This window comes from Cavia porcellus, unplaced genomic scaffold (assembly GCF_034190915.1).
Source record: "Cavia porcellus strain 051 isolate PalLab524CR breed Dunkin Hartley unplaced genomic scaffold, mCavPor4.1 scaffold_6, whole genome shotgun sequence".
Lineage (NCBI taxonomy): Eukaryota > Metazoa > Chordata > Mammalia > Rodentia > Caviidae > Cavia > Cavia porcellus.
In genome coordinates this window covers 33,435,122-33,450,333 of record NW_026947489.1, presented here as the reverse complement: position 1 = coordinate 33,450,333, position 15,212 = coordinate 33,435,122, and the positions used below count along the sequence as shown (strand labels likewise).

General features: G+C 38.4%; 1 protein-coding gene across 2 annotated transcripts in view; it reads left to right on the top strand.

Moving 5' to 3' along the window:
• Positions 1-14,990, top strand: part of Cdin1 (CDAN1 interacting nuclease 1) — a 256,459-nt gene extending 241,469 nt beyond the window's left edge. For both annotated transcript variants that reach the window (XM_063250308.1, XM_063250309.1), the window contains exon 11: positions 14,915-14,990. In XM_063250308.1, coding sequence (XP_063106378.1) covers positions 14,915-14,975 — 61 coding nt within the window. In that variant the 3' untranslated portion in view covers positions 14,976-14,990. The remainder of the gene's footprint in view (positions 1-14,914) is intronic.
• Positions 14,991-15,212: the final 222 nt, after the last annotated feature.

Below are 15,212 nucleotides of genomic sequence, written 5' to 3'. Positions count from 1 at the left end.
TTTAATCCTGAGCTCATGATTTCAGGGGGGAAAAAAAGGCAAGATTCAGCCATAACCAAAACGTATATTTTTAAGATAACTAATGTTCACCATATGCCCATGCATGCTTCCTTGAAAAGTAAGATAAACTTTCAGATTTTCTCTGCCACTGACTAGGAAAAGAACATGTATGCAAGTGATTTAAAATCTAGAATCTGATTTAAAATCTTGAGTAACTCCATTCCCCTGCTTTGACTCCCAGCTATCAGCCTCACATTACAAAATCAAAGTGTGGACCTAAAGAATTCGTACATAGTTTAAGAGAGATTTAGGGAACTTCATTACTGCTGTTTAATGTTTTAGGCATATCCTGATGGCATCTGCTTAGAATTCCCTGGAGGTCACTGGATTCAAATCTTTATCAATTTCATACATAAAATCTCTGAAACCAGTTGGTTTGAAAAGTGAAAGGACACAGTCAAGAAAATTTCTTCTAGTGGCTCTAATGCTTTTGATGACCTAAGTGTTTTTCCATTCACCAATTAGAACATTCGTAGCTTTCACATTATTTTATAGCCATTCTCGGCTTTAAGACATAATCTTTGAAATATGTCTGTCCTTATTTAACTGAAATTGTACTTAAAATATAATAACAATAGTGGTATCTATTTATGCTATAACACTACTCATTTTTAATGTTTCCATCATGAAGACTATGGAAATTCAGCTTCTCTATCAGTGAGAAGTTTCAACATCAACAAAATGATAAAGAAAATACTGGTGTTTATTGACATCTGAGCTTACCATACTCTCTTTTTTAAAACAAAAATTTATTAATAAAGAGTTACACTGGCACAGTATGGAAAATGAATTTCAAAGAACAGCAGTCTAAATCCTGTATTTTGCTTTCAGGTTCAGTGGATTTTTATCTTAAGTAATAGCTTAAAAGATTAACCAGCTATTCATTTCATAAGCTTGAGCACACACCTCACAGTAGAAAACAAATTGGTATTTGGAGTTCTCTGATAAAGTGCTATTCACAGTGGCTCCATAATCATTAAAACGTAGACTTAGTTTTGTGAATGGCATCAGGGAAAAATCTTTCTCATGTAAAGAAAGCAGTAGGAATAAACTTTAAGTCAAAGGCAAGTTCTTCTGGTCTCTCATCCACGATGTTTATCCCAGTGGGATATGATACAGCCTGTGCAATTGCTATGTTCCACAATAATTATAAAGAGCAATAACATGTGGTATGAATAGAATATGTAACAAAGAGCAGCAGTAGATGGTAAAATAAACCACTGGTTATGTCAAAACTAATAACTTATTGACTCATGCAGAATCCATGAGTTAAGAGGTCAGATGAGCCTTGTGTTTAAGCTTTACTAATAGTACACATGGCTTTTCTGGTTCATCATTTTCAACCATTCCTTCATAACCATACTAAGGATTATGTGAAATTGACTGGATTTCATTAATGGCTTATGTGGGAACATGTGCTCATATCTTCGAAAGAAAGGTACAAAAGAGTCAATGTAGGCATTTGCCTTTCTGTGGCTTCTGGAAAGAGGTGGAGTGTTCTGAGACCTCCTGTCATAAGCACAGCATTCACAGTCGTAGAAAAGAATACCCATATTCTTTAGAAATGGAAGGAGCTGTACAATGTGACACCCAAGCATCTAGTGTACTTAGGGAAAGCAGGGCACTTCTCACTGATCTTCCCATTTTACTTTGATTTAAAATGCAGATCTTTTCTTCCTTTGAAATCTTTGCGTTTTTATTTATAAATATATAGGGGGAAATCCATTTCAGGAATATGCAGCCTCATAAATTACGTTTGGTAGTTGAAACAGTGTGCGCCTATGTCACGGATTGAACATCCTCCTTTATTAGAATGCTATTTATTGCCGCCAGCTGCACTGCTTAGCTAAGAAAGTTCCTGACACTAGCGATTGCTTTTCAGCACCACTGCTTCCGGCTGCTAACAGCGGCTTCTATTTCCAAATGAAGCCACCCTCTCAAGTACTGCCTTCTGCTACCCAGATACCTCCTGTCACTGTGATGCCGAGAAGGGGTGGGGGATGGGACTGCATCCACTCGTGCCCCATGATCTCCTGCGCTGTAAATCTCCATGGCTTGGAGATTTCTCCTAGCATGGGCCTAAAAACTGTCAAATGCATTCGGGCAATCTACCCACCAGTAATGGGTTTTTCAAAATTAAGATGTGAATTTAACTTGCAATCGAATGTGTCTCAGAGCCATCAGCATGGATTTCAGGAGAGAAACCCAGCACAAATCAGCAGCAGACACTGGTCTCTATTTACTGCATTTTACAGCAGGGAAAACTAGACAAAAGTAATTACTCTTCTTCTGCTAAAGACTATGATTACACTTGATGAACAGTTAACCCTGCTGTTATTTTCTCCTTCGCCTGGTCAGTGGCACCCAGACCATCCAAGCAGCAAAGGTATAGAAATAAGGTCTCAGCTCATTTCCAACTGCACAGTAAGCCCACTTTGAAAGGTTATCTTCTAGCGGGAGACATTATGGTAACCATTGTTGATCACCTGTATTATGTTTTTACATTATCTATTATGTCCACCCTTTTGACTTGACCGATTCTGTTCTGTTATGTCACATTTGGTTTTACTCTCTTCCAAAAAAGTAATAAGAACCGTGGGAGCAATGAAACCCAAAACGTGTAATAGTCATGGTACAAAAGAGAGGAAAAGAAAGTGCTCTAAACTATATAACTGCATGTATATTTAAGTGTATAAGATAGAAAATGATATCACAGAGTTTTATTGGATCAATGAACAGAACTGTTTGCAGTATCATTGATGGAATGTCCACTTTACAAGCTTTAATTTTGTGACTTGAACAATTATTTCTAAGATGACAATATGTAATCCATTAACTAGTGATTTCCTACTGTTCATTTTTTTTCTGTAAATCTGTATAACTTGTACCCTTTCCCTGCTTTTTTTTTTCTTTTCTCCTTAAATAAAATTTAAAAAACAAAAACAAAAAAAAAAAAAAGAAAGGTTATCTTCCAGACCACAAATGTGTGCACCAGCACACCAGCCTGCTCCATTATTTGTTGATGGGATCTGTGTCTGTGTCTGGTGCAGGCAAGTTTGAACACTGGCTCCTTTTTTTTTTTTTTTTTTTTTTAATGCTTCCACACATAATTGGGTTCCCAGAGCCCATAGAGCTAACAGCAGTAGGCAGTGACAGGAGGAGACCTCTTCTGTTAACATGGAAACAGAATTTCCTTGGTCTCCTCCAGAAAGGAAATTCCCTCCAGGTCAAGGTTGAGGCTTTCCACAGCATGAGGAGGGTGCGATTACGCAGAAGATACCTTAACCTGTGATCCTGGAAAGCGCTCTTGAAGTGGTGTCAGGCCCTCAGCCTTCATAAGCAGCAAATTTCTCCCCTTGACTAAACAAGAGGACAAGCAGAAAATTGATTTCTAGACATTACCTTGGAGAAACAGACTGAAAATTAGAATCTCAAGTCTCTTTGCCCCAACCAACAGCTCAGGCAGAGACAGGCCCGGGGTGTTCTTTCAGGCCTTAAAGGCAGCTGCTAAACTCTTTCTGGATGAAGTCATCGCTCCTTTCCATGCTCTGTGCTCCTAAATCAGCGGGGGATTGAGCTAAAGCAACACAGCCTCGTGTCCATTACTTACAGTAACTTTCACCCAGGACTCACCCATGCTCGCTCTGCAGGCATAATACTGTCTGCACCAGGCCAGGGCAGAACTACAGCACAGAAGGTCACCTTTGATTTCCCTGGTGCCACCCAATGACTGGCTCAAGTAGCTGACAGGGTTGTCTGAAGCCTGGCCTGGTTTTGTGTTTGTTTGGGGCCAGCGTCCAAAATCAGATTAAGAAGAAACAGCAAGAGGGATAAGAGATTCAGAGCATCGCATTGAAAAGTGAAACGCTGAATTACAAAGCAGGCTGGGCGCCGCCCAACGACGTCTGTGCATGTCTATACTGACAGCGGGGACCCAGACAGGCAGCAGAGGCGCCGGAATTCCTGCTCACTGGCCATCTAGCGAAGAAAGGAAAGGAGAAAAGATATTCCGGTGGAAAACCTTGCTTCTTTTTTAAATGGGCATAAATTAAAAAACAAAAGTTGATTTGGTAAAATATTCTGAGTATGTGGACTCTTTCATAAGATTGGAAGTGGGTGGAATATTTTAAGCTAAAAATAAAGCTAAGAAGTATTTCTCAAAGAAAGGATAGGGTAGCCATGGCGGTGTGCACCTGTCATTCCAGTATTCTGGAAAGCTGAGGCAGGAAGATTGCAACTTTGTGAGACCCTGTCTTGAAATATACACGTATACTATGAACAGAGATTAGTAGTATAGCTATCCATCTTGTGTGTGGCTATACATATATATATATAGACACACACGTATGTATACCTACTTGCATAACTTTTCTCTTTTTCCTTTTCTCCTTTCCCCTATCCCAGTTGTTCTTTCATTTTGAGCACTGTCTTTCCCTTTCATTATCATATACATATATAACATATTATATATATATATATATATTACATATAAATATTTAAAAGAGCAGACAATATAGGTCAGTGAGTAAACCTTGGACTCAATCCCCACATACACAAAAAAAATTCCTGAGAAAAATCAAAGAACGGACTCACATACTGTCGTTTAGTACATGGCTTGAGGAAATCAGACGAGATTCACTTACTGTCTACTGTTTATACAGTGTTTTATCTGAAATGTCAAGGAGAAGAATATGAGTCATTCAAGTAATATTCATTAGTGCTATTAGGAGCACACATTTGGGGTAGAAAATATGGAAAGAAAAAAATGTTCATACAAAAAAGGAAAGTTTGAACTTGTCCTTTTCTGTCTTGTAACAATGATGTGAACCTATTTCATAAAATCCACTCAATATTATTTACCAGAGACCAAGTAGTATACTAGGTTCTAAAGTTCTCTGGAGTCTGAATTTCTGTATTTTCCTCAGTATATCTCAGACATATAATAAATTTTGAGCCATCTATTGAACCACTTATAGGAAAGTCTACTTTCATTTTGCTATACGTAGTGAGGTGACTTTTACCAAGATCTACATCAATTTGTATAACATTTTCCAACCTTCTTCAAGCTATTACAGTGCCTATTATCTTTGTAAAATTTCCAAGTGAGATTGATTGGCTATTATAGATATTAAATAAATCATAATTATCTAGCAATTATTAGTTCCCCATATTTATCAAAGAAAAAATAGTTATTAAGTGGCTAAATCTAATTTTCCATTTAGGACAATAATTTCTTGTGATCAGTCAATTAATTGATACTCCAATGTCCTGCCAGAATTTCTTCATTCATTATATCAGCGGAATAAACATCACTGGATGGCACTGGTAATTATCATTCATCTCAAATGAACCTGTAGAATGAAGTGACTCAACTGACAGCATTTTATCTTGGTTGTAAGAAAGTAAAATAAGCAGTTTCAGCAGTTAAGCTAAACAAAATTATACAGCACAATCAAAGTCAGTGTAATGCACACAGCATCTGCAGTCAGTCTAAGCTGGAATCTGACTTTTGCTGTTATTTGATGTGTGACCTGGGGCAAGTTGCATAACTTCAATGCCTCATCTGTAAAGTAAGTGTAAGAGCTTACCACATAGAAAGGTTCTGAGAAATAAATGTGTTTTTATACACACTAAGCACTCAATGTGTTGGCTATGTTTATCATAATACAAAAACATTGACTTAAGTGAACGTACATAAGAGAGTTTGCAACTATCTTTTGGTTAGTAGTGGCATAAAAAACACTTTACACCTTGATAATATTACTTACTACATTAACTTGGCTTTCCTAGTTAGAGTAATCTTTTTTCCCCAAATGTTATCCTCTTGTTTTATTTCACTGCTTCATATGGCCAAATACCCACGTCTTCCCCATTTAGAGCTCCTGAAATCCCTCTTCCTCACAGAACATTGCCTGACTTGTGTAAGTAAGATGATAAATCTCTTACTCCTTCAGTTTCAACAAGCTACTTATACAACACAAACAGTGTGCACACCAAAGCTTGTAAGTCAATGTTTACATTACATCCTAGCAAATGTGTTTTTGTAATGTGCAGTTTAAAATGTCGGCTTCTTGCCAGGGCAGGAGCTATGTCTACTTAATCTGTTCTCTTGGTTCATACTTGACCATAGTTGGGGGTAAGAGTGAAATTTTTAGAATATTTTGTGCTGTGCAATAGCCTCAACCTGAAGGTTGGAAGCCAGGGGGAGGGGAACACAGAGGTGTTTCATCCTTGACAGCTAAAGAAGAAAGCTCGCAACAACCATGAAACTAATTTTGGGTGACAGCGACATGAGTGATGTCTTCTCCAGTCAATTCCTAGGCCAAGGCACCTTGGAAAGAGTTTTTGTTTATGTCAAACAAACATGGAGAGCCAGGCCCTCTGACACATGTATAATCCCAGCCACCTGGGAGGCTGAGACAAAAAACACTGAAAGTTCAAGGCCTGCCTGGGAAACTGAGGAAGACATAGTCTTAAAATAAAATGTGAAGAGGAGGGGTGTGGTGAAAATGAAGCTCAGTGGTGGAGTATTTTCCTAATGTGAGTATCTGTGAGTTCCTAGCGTGCATAATGCCCTGTGTTCAATCCCCAGTACTTCCAAATGCAAAACAATAGTCAGGAGTTAGGAAAAGGAAGACAAGACACTTGTAGCAGGCTATTAGGGCTTATATCTAAAGTGTCCCCCCGCAAGGTCAAATGTGTTTGAAAAGTGATTCAATCATGAGGGAACTATGTTGTTTTTGTTTTTGTTTTTGTCTTTGTTTTTTTGAGAGAGTCTTGCTATGCAGTTCAGGTTGACCTGGAACTCACTTGTAACCCAGGTTGGTTTTGAACTGGCAATAATCCTCCAGCCTCCCAAGTGCTGGGAGTACAGGCATGTGCCACCAGGCCCAGCTTTTTTTTTTTTTTTTTTTTGTACTAGGGATCGAAATCACAACCTCATGTTTACCAGGCAAGCATGTATGCCACTGAGCTAGATCGCCAGCCCTGAGGGAACTATATTGATTAGTGGGTTAGCCCACTTAGGAGTTCGTAGTTGACTTGCAGTTGGAAGGTGGACCCTGGTTAGGGGAGGGTCCTGGTCTCTGGGAGTCTGACTTGGAAATATTGTGCTCTTGTCTCTGGCTCCTTCTCTATATCCTGGCTACCCTGGGTTGAAAATTTTTCCTTTATCTATCTTTTTACCATACTGTTTTTGCCTTGAAGCCAGCTGACCATGGACAGAATCGTCTGAAAACCACAGATTAAAATAAACCTTTTCTTCTTTAAATTGTAAGTGTTGGGTATTTTGTTCCAATGACAAGTAACTAATACAGAAAACTGGAGCTGAATGTGGAGCCCTTACTTAACTGACTGTATCTGACCATGTGGTTTGAATTATTTGAAACTGATTTTCAGGAGGAATTTGGAAATTTCTGGGAAAGCAGGATAAAGAAGCTCTAGAACATATGAGCAAAGCCTAATGGATGACTCTGGCTAAAGGTGGAAGACCAAAAATAAGAAAGCAGAGAGTAAAGGCCAGGCTCAGAAGGTTTCACGGGGAACAAGGGCACTATCAGCCACTGGGCTAAAGCTCATGTATGTTACCCTCTGAAAAAAAGTTTGTCTACTGTTTGCCCATGTCCTCCGCTGTTTTAGGAGATTAAAATTAAGAAATTAGGGGAATAAAATTAAGAATTTAGGACATTAAAATTAAGTGGGCTAATTAATCTGGTAGAAAAATTTTTAAGGCAGCCCAAAATTTAGGCTGTGGCATGGGTACTGTTGGCCATGTTTTCAATCAGATTTATAGTGACTATCAGTATAACATCTAGACCGAGCACTCTTCTATGTCATACTCACAGAGTAACTTTGAATATTCACATTAGAAGCAAATCAGTTGGGGCTGGGGATTTGGCTCCTAGTGGCACAAGTGCCTGCCTGGCAAGCATGACATTATGAGTTTGATCCCCACTACCTCCCTAAAAGAAGCAAATTACCTGGGTTAGTGTTTTCTATAGAGTAGAAAGACTTATTTAAGACCTGAGAATGGCAAAGATTCTATCGTAAGGAAAATACACAAAGATATCACCATTCCACATGATGTTTCATAATAGGGACTACACATTTGAATCGCCAAGTGTAGTAGTCAAGGTTTTCAAGGAAAAATATATAACACATATAATAAATGACACATCATTTATAGGATTATTTTATAATAGTTACCCGAGGATCAAATTCAAGTGTGTAGAAAATCTGTCCACACACTAGAGACCCAAAGAATCCAGGTGAGGGCCTGGATCCCAGGGCAATGTTCTGCATGAGTTCAGGTGAGCACCTAGAACCTCACCCCCACCCCACAATGAGTCCGACTGGAGCCCTAGAGCCCACAATAATGTCTCATGCAAGGCTGTTTCATAGATTTGCAGTGGGAGGATCCAAAGGGCAGTGGTCAAAGCTAGGAAGTCTGGGCCAGCCAGATGAAGGATCTGTGCCAGAGGCTAAGGGATCTGCACTGCAACCAGGGAATGATGCTTAAAGTAAAGACCAGAGCTCCCCTGAAAAGTACCACAACTAACCCCAGTGACAACAAAGTCCCCAACTCCTCTGATGATAACAACCAAGTTCATTTCAAAAAAACCCAGTGTGACATGATTCTGCAGGAGTATCAACAGCCCCACCCCTTCCACTTCTCCTCCAGTTCTTTTTGTGCTATTGGGAACAATCCTCAGGTTCAGTTCCAGACTGGTTCAGTTCAGCTGGGGGTTATGAGTTGACTACCACAGCAAGAGAGCTTTCTAAATCCAAGTATTGATTTCCACCCCAATGGTTCAGCCTAAGGTATGGCCTGAGTATCAGGATGTAAAGTGCCCTGTGTAGCTCAGAAACTTTGATCTATATAACAAGTCAGGACTGGCCTCCTATTGGCCAAGTAGCTGATCTATAAATATTTATTGAACATTGCTGCAGTTGGGGCTTACAAGGGAAACGATTTAATACATGGCCCAAAATTTATAAGATTATTTTGTAATATTCTCCCAAAGAGTCAAATGCAAGAGTGCGGGATATCTGTCCACACATTAGAGACCCAAACAATCTAGCTGAAGGCTTGGATCCCACAGCAGTGTCCTGCATGAGTTCAGCTGGAGACCTAAACTCTATGGCAATGTCCTCCACAAGGCTCTATGCCTCCAACAATGTCTCACACAAGTCTGTGTCAAGGATCTGCACTGGGAGGGCCCAAAGGCCAGTGTGGGAAGCTAGAAAGTCTGCACCAGAGGGATAAAGAATCTGTGCCAGCAGGCTGAGTGATCTGCAGTGGAGCCAGGAAGCCATGCTCAAAGTAAGAATCGGAACTCCATCAAAGAGAACCACAGCCATCCCTAGCTACAGGGAGGAACAGAGCTTCTCCAGCAATGAGAACAATCGAGTTCATATCAGGAAAGCCAGCGTGACCAATTTCTCCAGGAAGGTCAACAGCGCACCATCTTCCCCTCCAGTTCTCTTTTTCTGCTGTTGGCTACAATCCTCAGGTGGGGCTTTCACATCCAGCAGCATGCCAATTCAGTTCAGTTGTATGTTACAAGCTGACCACTAGTTAATCCACCACAAGCATTACCACATATACAAGTGAAAGATGAGTCTTCAAAGGAATCAAGTGAAATTTTTATTAAAAGATTTGAACCTCTTCTCCAAAAGCACTTTCCTTACTCAAAAACTTTAACTACCTTTCCTGATTCTTCAGTTCAAAGGGGAGCTAGCTAGTTATTTCTGAGACAATTTTTCTTATTCTATGATTAAGTAAAAATAAAACAGTCTCCACAAATTTGCTTATTTGAAGTGGTCAGAAATGCAGAAGGCATTTCAAATATATATTTATAAATGTATTTTTCCTATGTGTCCTAATGCAATGAAATCACAAGGAAGTGAACAGATCAACAAGGATCTCAGGAGACCAATTCTTATCTAGTGTTGTACAAGCTAGAGCCTCACAAGAAGTGATAACTAAGTGAGGGAAAGCTAAAGAATAACAAACACAGGAGGAAGAAAATTTAGAGGGACTGTGTGGAGTCTGAGGAGAGTTAAAGAGAAAAGTGAATCACTTCATCACATGGGAGGTTCTCATTTCCCGGGGTTAACCATTAGCTCTAAAAGATGTCTCAGGAAGTTCACCTTAAATTAAAACCATGGCTGGGGATTTAGCTAAGCGGCATAAGCGCCTGCCTTGCAAGCGCATGGTTGTGAGTTCGATCGCTGGTCCGGTAAAAAAAAAAATAAAAAATAAAAATAAATAAAACTACAAAGTTGTTATAACTTCATTAAATTACCTGAAAAATTCAAGTAAATATTATAAAAGCAAATGCAATTGACTTTTTAAAGTAACAAAATACATTCAATGCAGTGTTCTTTAAAGACTGAGTCAAGTATTAATTTTGTATTTTGTTTTTAATTTCTCAATAAAATGGTAAGATAGCATAATATATGCCATACAGTAATGTTGGTTAGAAAATATTTGTAGTTTCTTAAATATCATTTTCCCAAGGGTCTCACTAACCTTTGATATTCACCTTCTATATGCATCTTTTCCTCCTTGATTTCTCTTCTCTAGTGGTTAAACACCTGCCAGATCTTTATCTATTAATATAATAATAGCTAAATAATGATAAATAATAGTTCATATACTTTATCAACAATTTTATGAAATTCTCCACCTTTTGAAATATTTTTCCTTGCAATTGAATTATATTATATAAGTTGTATTATATCATAGTTTTGAGTTTTTATATAATTTGATAGTCATTGAAAGACTGACCTGAACATTGACATGATAGGCTAAAGTAAATGCTCTGGTAAGCCAGGAAAATTAATTGGAAGGGGACTAATTGTATAAGTAGTTTCTTTGGTCATGATATTTTGGGCAATGATCACTTTTGTCTAAGTTGCTTCATAGAGGTAAAACTTAAATATAAATAATTGTATAATGAGTTCTTATGTATAAAACCTTTAAAATGAATCCAGATATTTTTTCCCACTTGTTTTTCTCTCATCCTTAGATTGGTTACTGGCTACTTGCAAAGAAAGACTTCCAAGTAAAATCCAAAGTGACTCCTATTGTATTCTCCCAGAGATGAAGTTTGAAATAATAGAATTTTTTAAAAATTGTTTAGGATGAAAATATTTTATGGGAAATTATCTAATGGTTTCCCAAAAGTTAACTTCTAAAGGGACCCATTCCAGCAGCAAAGAATGTAGATCATAAAATTATTAATAACTAAAGTTATAAATAGCTGGGTATAAAAGTAATTGTTGGCATATAGATGATTAAATAACTGAAAATCAGCCACGGAGATAGTCCTTCTTAACAAGTAGAACTTATCAAACAGGAGGTAAAAGCCTTTTGGCGAAGTGGCCAGAAATACCATGGAAGTTGTACCAGAAAGCATCCAAGAGAAACCTACTATTCGTAGCAACCTCTTAGCCTATTCTATACTATTGCAGTAAAAGAATGTACCATAGACACTGACTTTGGTTGTGCTTAATTGAAACAATCTTCTAAGAAAGCAACAGAGGAAAGGAAAACCCATGTCAAAGTCCTCTCCTCAACTGAACTCCCCCAATTTCTAGCTAAGAAATCCGCATCGTTAAATGTGCACATGTCAATGAAGACGGTAAGAAGTGAAGTGTTCTGCATTTACTGCATCAAAAATTGATGTGAGAGGTGGAACTAAAGAAGGCGGGTCAGTAGAGAGCAAAACACAGAGCCTCCCTGAGAGAAACCACTCAGATGCTGGAATGAAACATCCTGGAGAGGACCAGACAGAAGGAGATGGATCCTCTCAACCCAGGAAGAAACTAAAGGGAAAAGAGCTGGTCAGATGTGTAGTACCAGGGCTATCATCGGAGCAGCTAAGATTAGCAGCCACTGAACTCTCGATGAAGCTGCCCAAACTCACAGTCATGGTGCACCTGCCACCAGAGCCATGAACCGCTGAAGTCAGGGGTAGGTGAGCTCAATAGAGAACAGAGCCAGTGTGGAGACCTGCACTAACCCGCAGTGAGTGCTCAGAGTAAGACCCTCCCACGGGAAAGGGGCCACAAACTGGATGACATGTTGGAATTGGGCAGGATGGGCATGAACAAGGAATGGCAGTGACTTCAGTTGGTTGCTCCCTAACAAGAGCACATTGGTGTGATCTGCTTGGCTAGGTTATGCCCCTGGCCAGGAGTCAATAAGTTGTCCTGAACTGATTCAGTACACGCGGCACACACTTATGTGGTGAATGCCCCCATAGGTTGACTGGCTCGGATGGGAGGGGCCAGCATACACCGGCCCTGTTTGCACCTCAGTGACTAACAGCAAACTTGAGAGGGCAGAGGTCCCTAGCCAGCATGCTTCAGAAGAATGATAACCAACAAGGAAAGGAACTGGGACCTCCACTATACACCTATATGGAAGAAACCAAAAACATGACAAGAGAAGAAAGCAGAAAATATCCCCATCCCCCAACCCTGCAAATATTGATCCAGGAGAGGTAAATACAGAAGAGATTTAGGGTAGCAAACATACAATATCAGACATGGCATCAGCAGACATAAAGAGATATCTTTGTGACATCATAGATGAGCTCAAAACTGAAATACTAATTCAAGTAAAGCAAGATACAAAAAGATTAATAAAAGAAATGCTCAGCACCTCTCATGAAGACACAGACAGAAGAATGGAGGAACACAAAAAGAGGAGAGAAATGTTCCATGAAGAATGTAAAGAAAATTTAGAATACATGAAACAGATTCAAAGAAATTACCAGGAAATTAAAAACTCCATCAAAAGCTGAAAAAATTGCCTGACAGAAACTAGAGATAGATTAACAAAACTTGAAGATAGGTTTGCAATATCTGCTTGCAAAAGGAAAGATATCTTAAAAAATAACAAGGAAGCAGGCATTAACAATACAAAAGCTAGAAGACAACAAGAGGATCTATAACTTAAGAATAAAAATGTGAGTGAAGAAGCAGGGGTAAACACAAAGGAAATACAAAGGCTATTCACAGAAATAATTAAGGAAAACTTCCCAAGCATAGGAAAAGAAATCATATTCAGATGTATGAGGCATACAGAACTCTAGCCACCTACAACCAAAATAGAGCTACACCCAGATATATAATAATCAAGATCCCAGAAATTCATCACAAGAACAGAATATTAAGAGCTGTCAGAAAAAAAAACAGATCACCTATAAAGGAAAATCCATCAAAATCATGGCAGACTTCTTGACACAAACTATCAAATCAAGAAAAGCTTGGAGCCAAGTATTCCAAGCCCTGAAAGAAAATAACCTCCAACCCAGATTGATGTACTCTGCAAAACTATCTCTCAAAATTAATGGAGAAACAAGATGCTTCCATGACAAAGAGGAACTGGGAGAATTCGTGACCACCAGTCCAACCCTATAAAAAAATACTGAAGGACATTCTAGAGAGAAAAGAAAATACCAGGATTTCAGGAACAGTGGCAGAGAGTCCTCAATGAGTGTGGCACATGGTGGAATGAAGAAGAAATGTAGACAGCCAATGGCAGCAAAATAGCATAGCAGAAATGAAGCAGAGAAGATTGGCTATAATCTCTAACATAGATGGACTTGTTACACTAAAAAACAAACAAACAAACACAGGCAGGGTAGATCAGGAAGTAGGGTCCATCAAGGTGCTCTATATAGGAAATATAATTAACCTGAAAGAGGGTTTATGGAGGAAACAATGCTCTGACAGGGAACAAGAGAGAAATAGGGGCAACTTGACCAGCACCTGCAGACGATACTTTTGTGCAGTAGAGAACTACTCAACTATAGCAAAGGAAAATCTTGAGGCTTTTGTAGGTAAAGGAATACAACTTGTGATCAAGTGCAGGAGTGAGAAGATTGGGAACCACTTAGGTAAATAGCAGGTTGCCCCCCAATTCTAAAAACTGAGGGAGTTGGTGGGACCCAAAATGTGCAGTGCACCTTGTAGGAGTAAAAGGGGAGGAACTGTCTAAAAAGGAAAGGCAGAGGATATTGTTAGTAGTGTATCAGGATTTAAAATCCGCATTACTCTCACTGCTCTGTTTAGATGGATTATATTCTGCTCCAGTTTGTCTACTTGTACTAGATTTGAGGGCACAGAGATCTATCCTGAAAATAGCAGGATCTAGTATGGTAATCATCCTTAATTTCCTATTAACTTAATCTGAAGCCCTGTATAACTTACACTGTCTCATTATGACTGATCTTATTTGAATCTGGTTTGTTATATTGCTGTTTTATATTGACTGATTTTATTCAAATCTGTTATGATTGATAGTATCAAGTCTGAGAGTCTAGGAACTACACTGAAGATGACAAGATTCACTTGGATACCCTCTCTGGTTTCATTATTACCTGCTTTTGAAGTCTCATAGTGTCTCTAATGTTTCATTTTTATTAATATTGCTATGTACTGCTATATTCAATTATACTATGGCTGACAATATAGATAATTCTATTGAAGATAACAAGAGACATCAATAGTAACTATTGTATATCACCTTGTGTTGCAGTGTTTATGACTTTCATGTTTTTCTAAGAATTTGTTTTGTTTTGTCTTGCTTTGTTTTGTTTTTCCCTGTAATACAGAAAAGATAGATATACCTACAGAGACTCATGCCTGCATAGAACTTATAAACAGTTTATAAGAACTGATTATATATTGCATGGTGAAATGAACAGCTACTTAGAAGAAAAAAAGACACTACAGTACCCAGTGCTGATTCCATAGCATTATGATGCAAAATCCAGCAATAGTATTAGTCTTTGTTCAGAGTGATTTTAGTCTGTTTTGTTTTGTTTAATTTCAACAGATGTGAATGTATGGACAATTATTTTGAAGAGAATGAGAGACACTATGACAGCCATTGTTGACTTCCCTATTGTCTGGTCTTGAAGACTTAAAATGCCTTCATCATCCGGTTCAGATCAGTTTTATACTATATTTTGTATGAATTCACTGTATGAGAAGATATGAAAAATCTGGAAAAAAAACAAGACAATTTGATAGATAAAAATTGATGTGAGTTCTCAGAAGTTAAAGAAATTTCAAATCAGTAAAATGTTTAAATGATATAGAAAAATCAACACATCACATCAATAGCAGATATG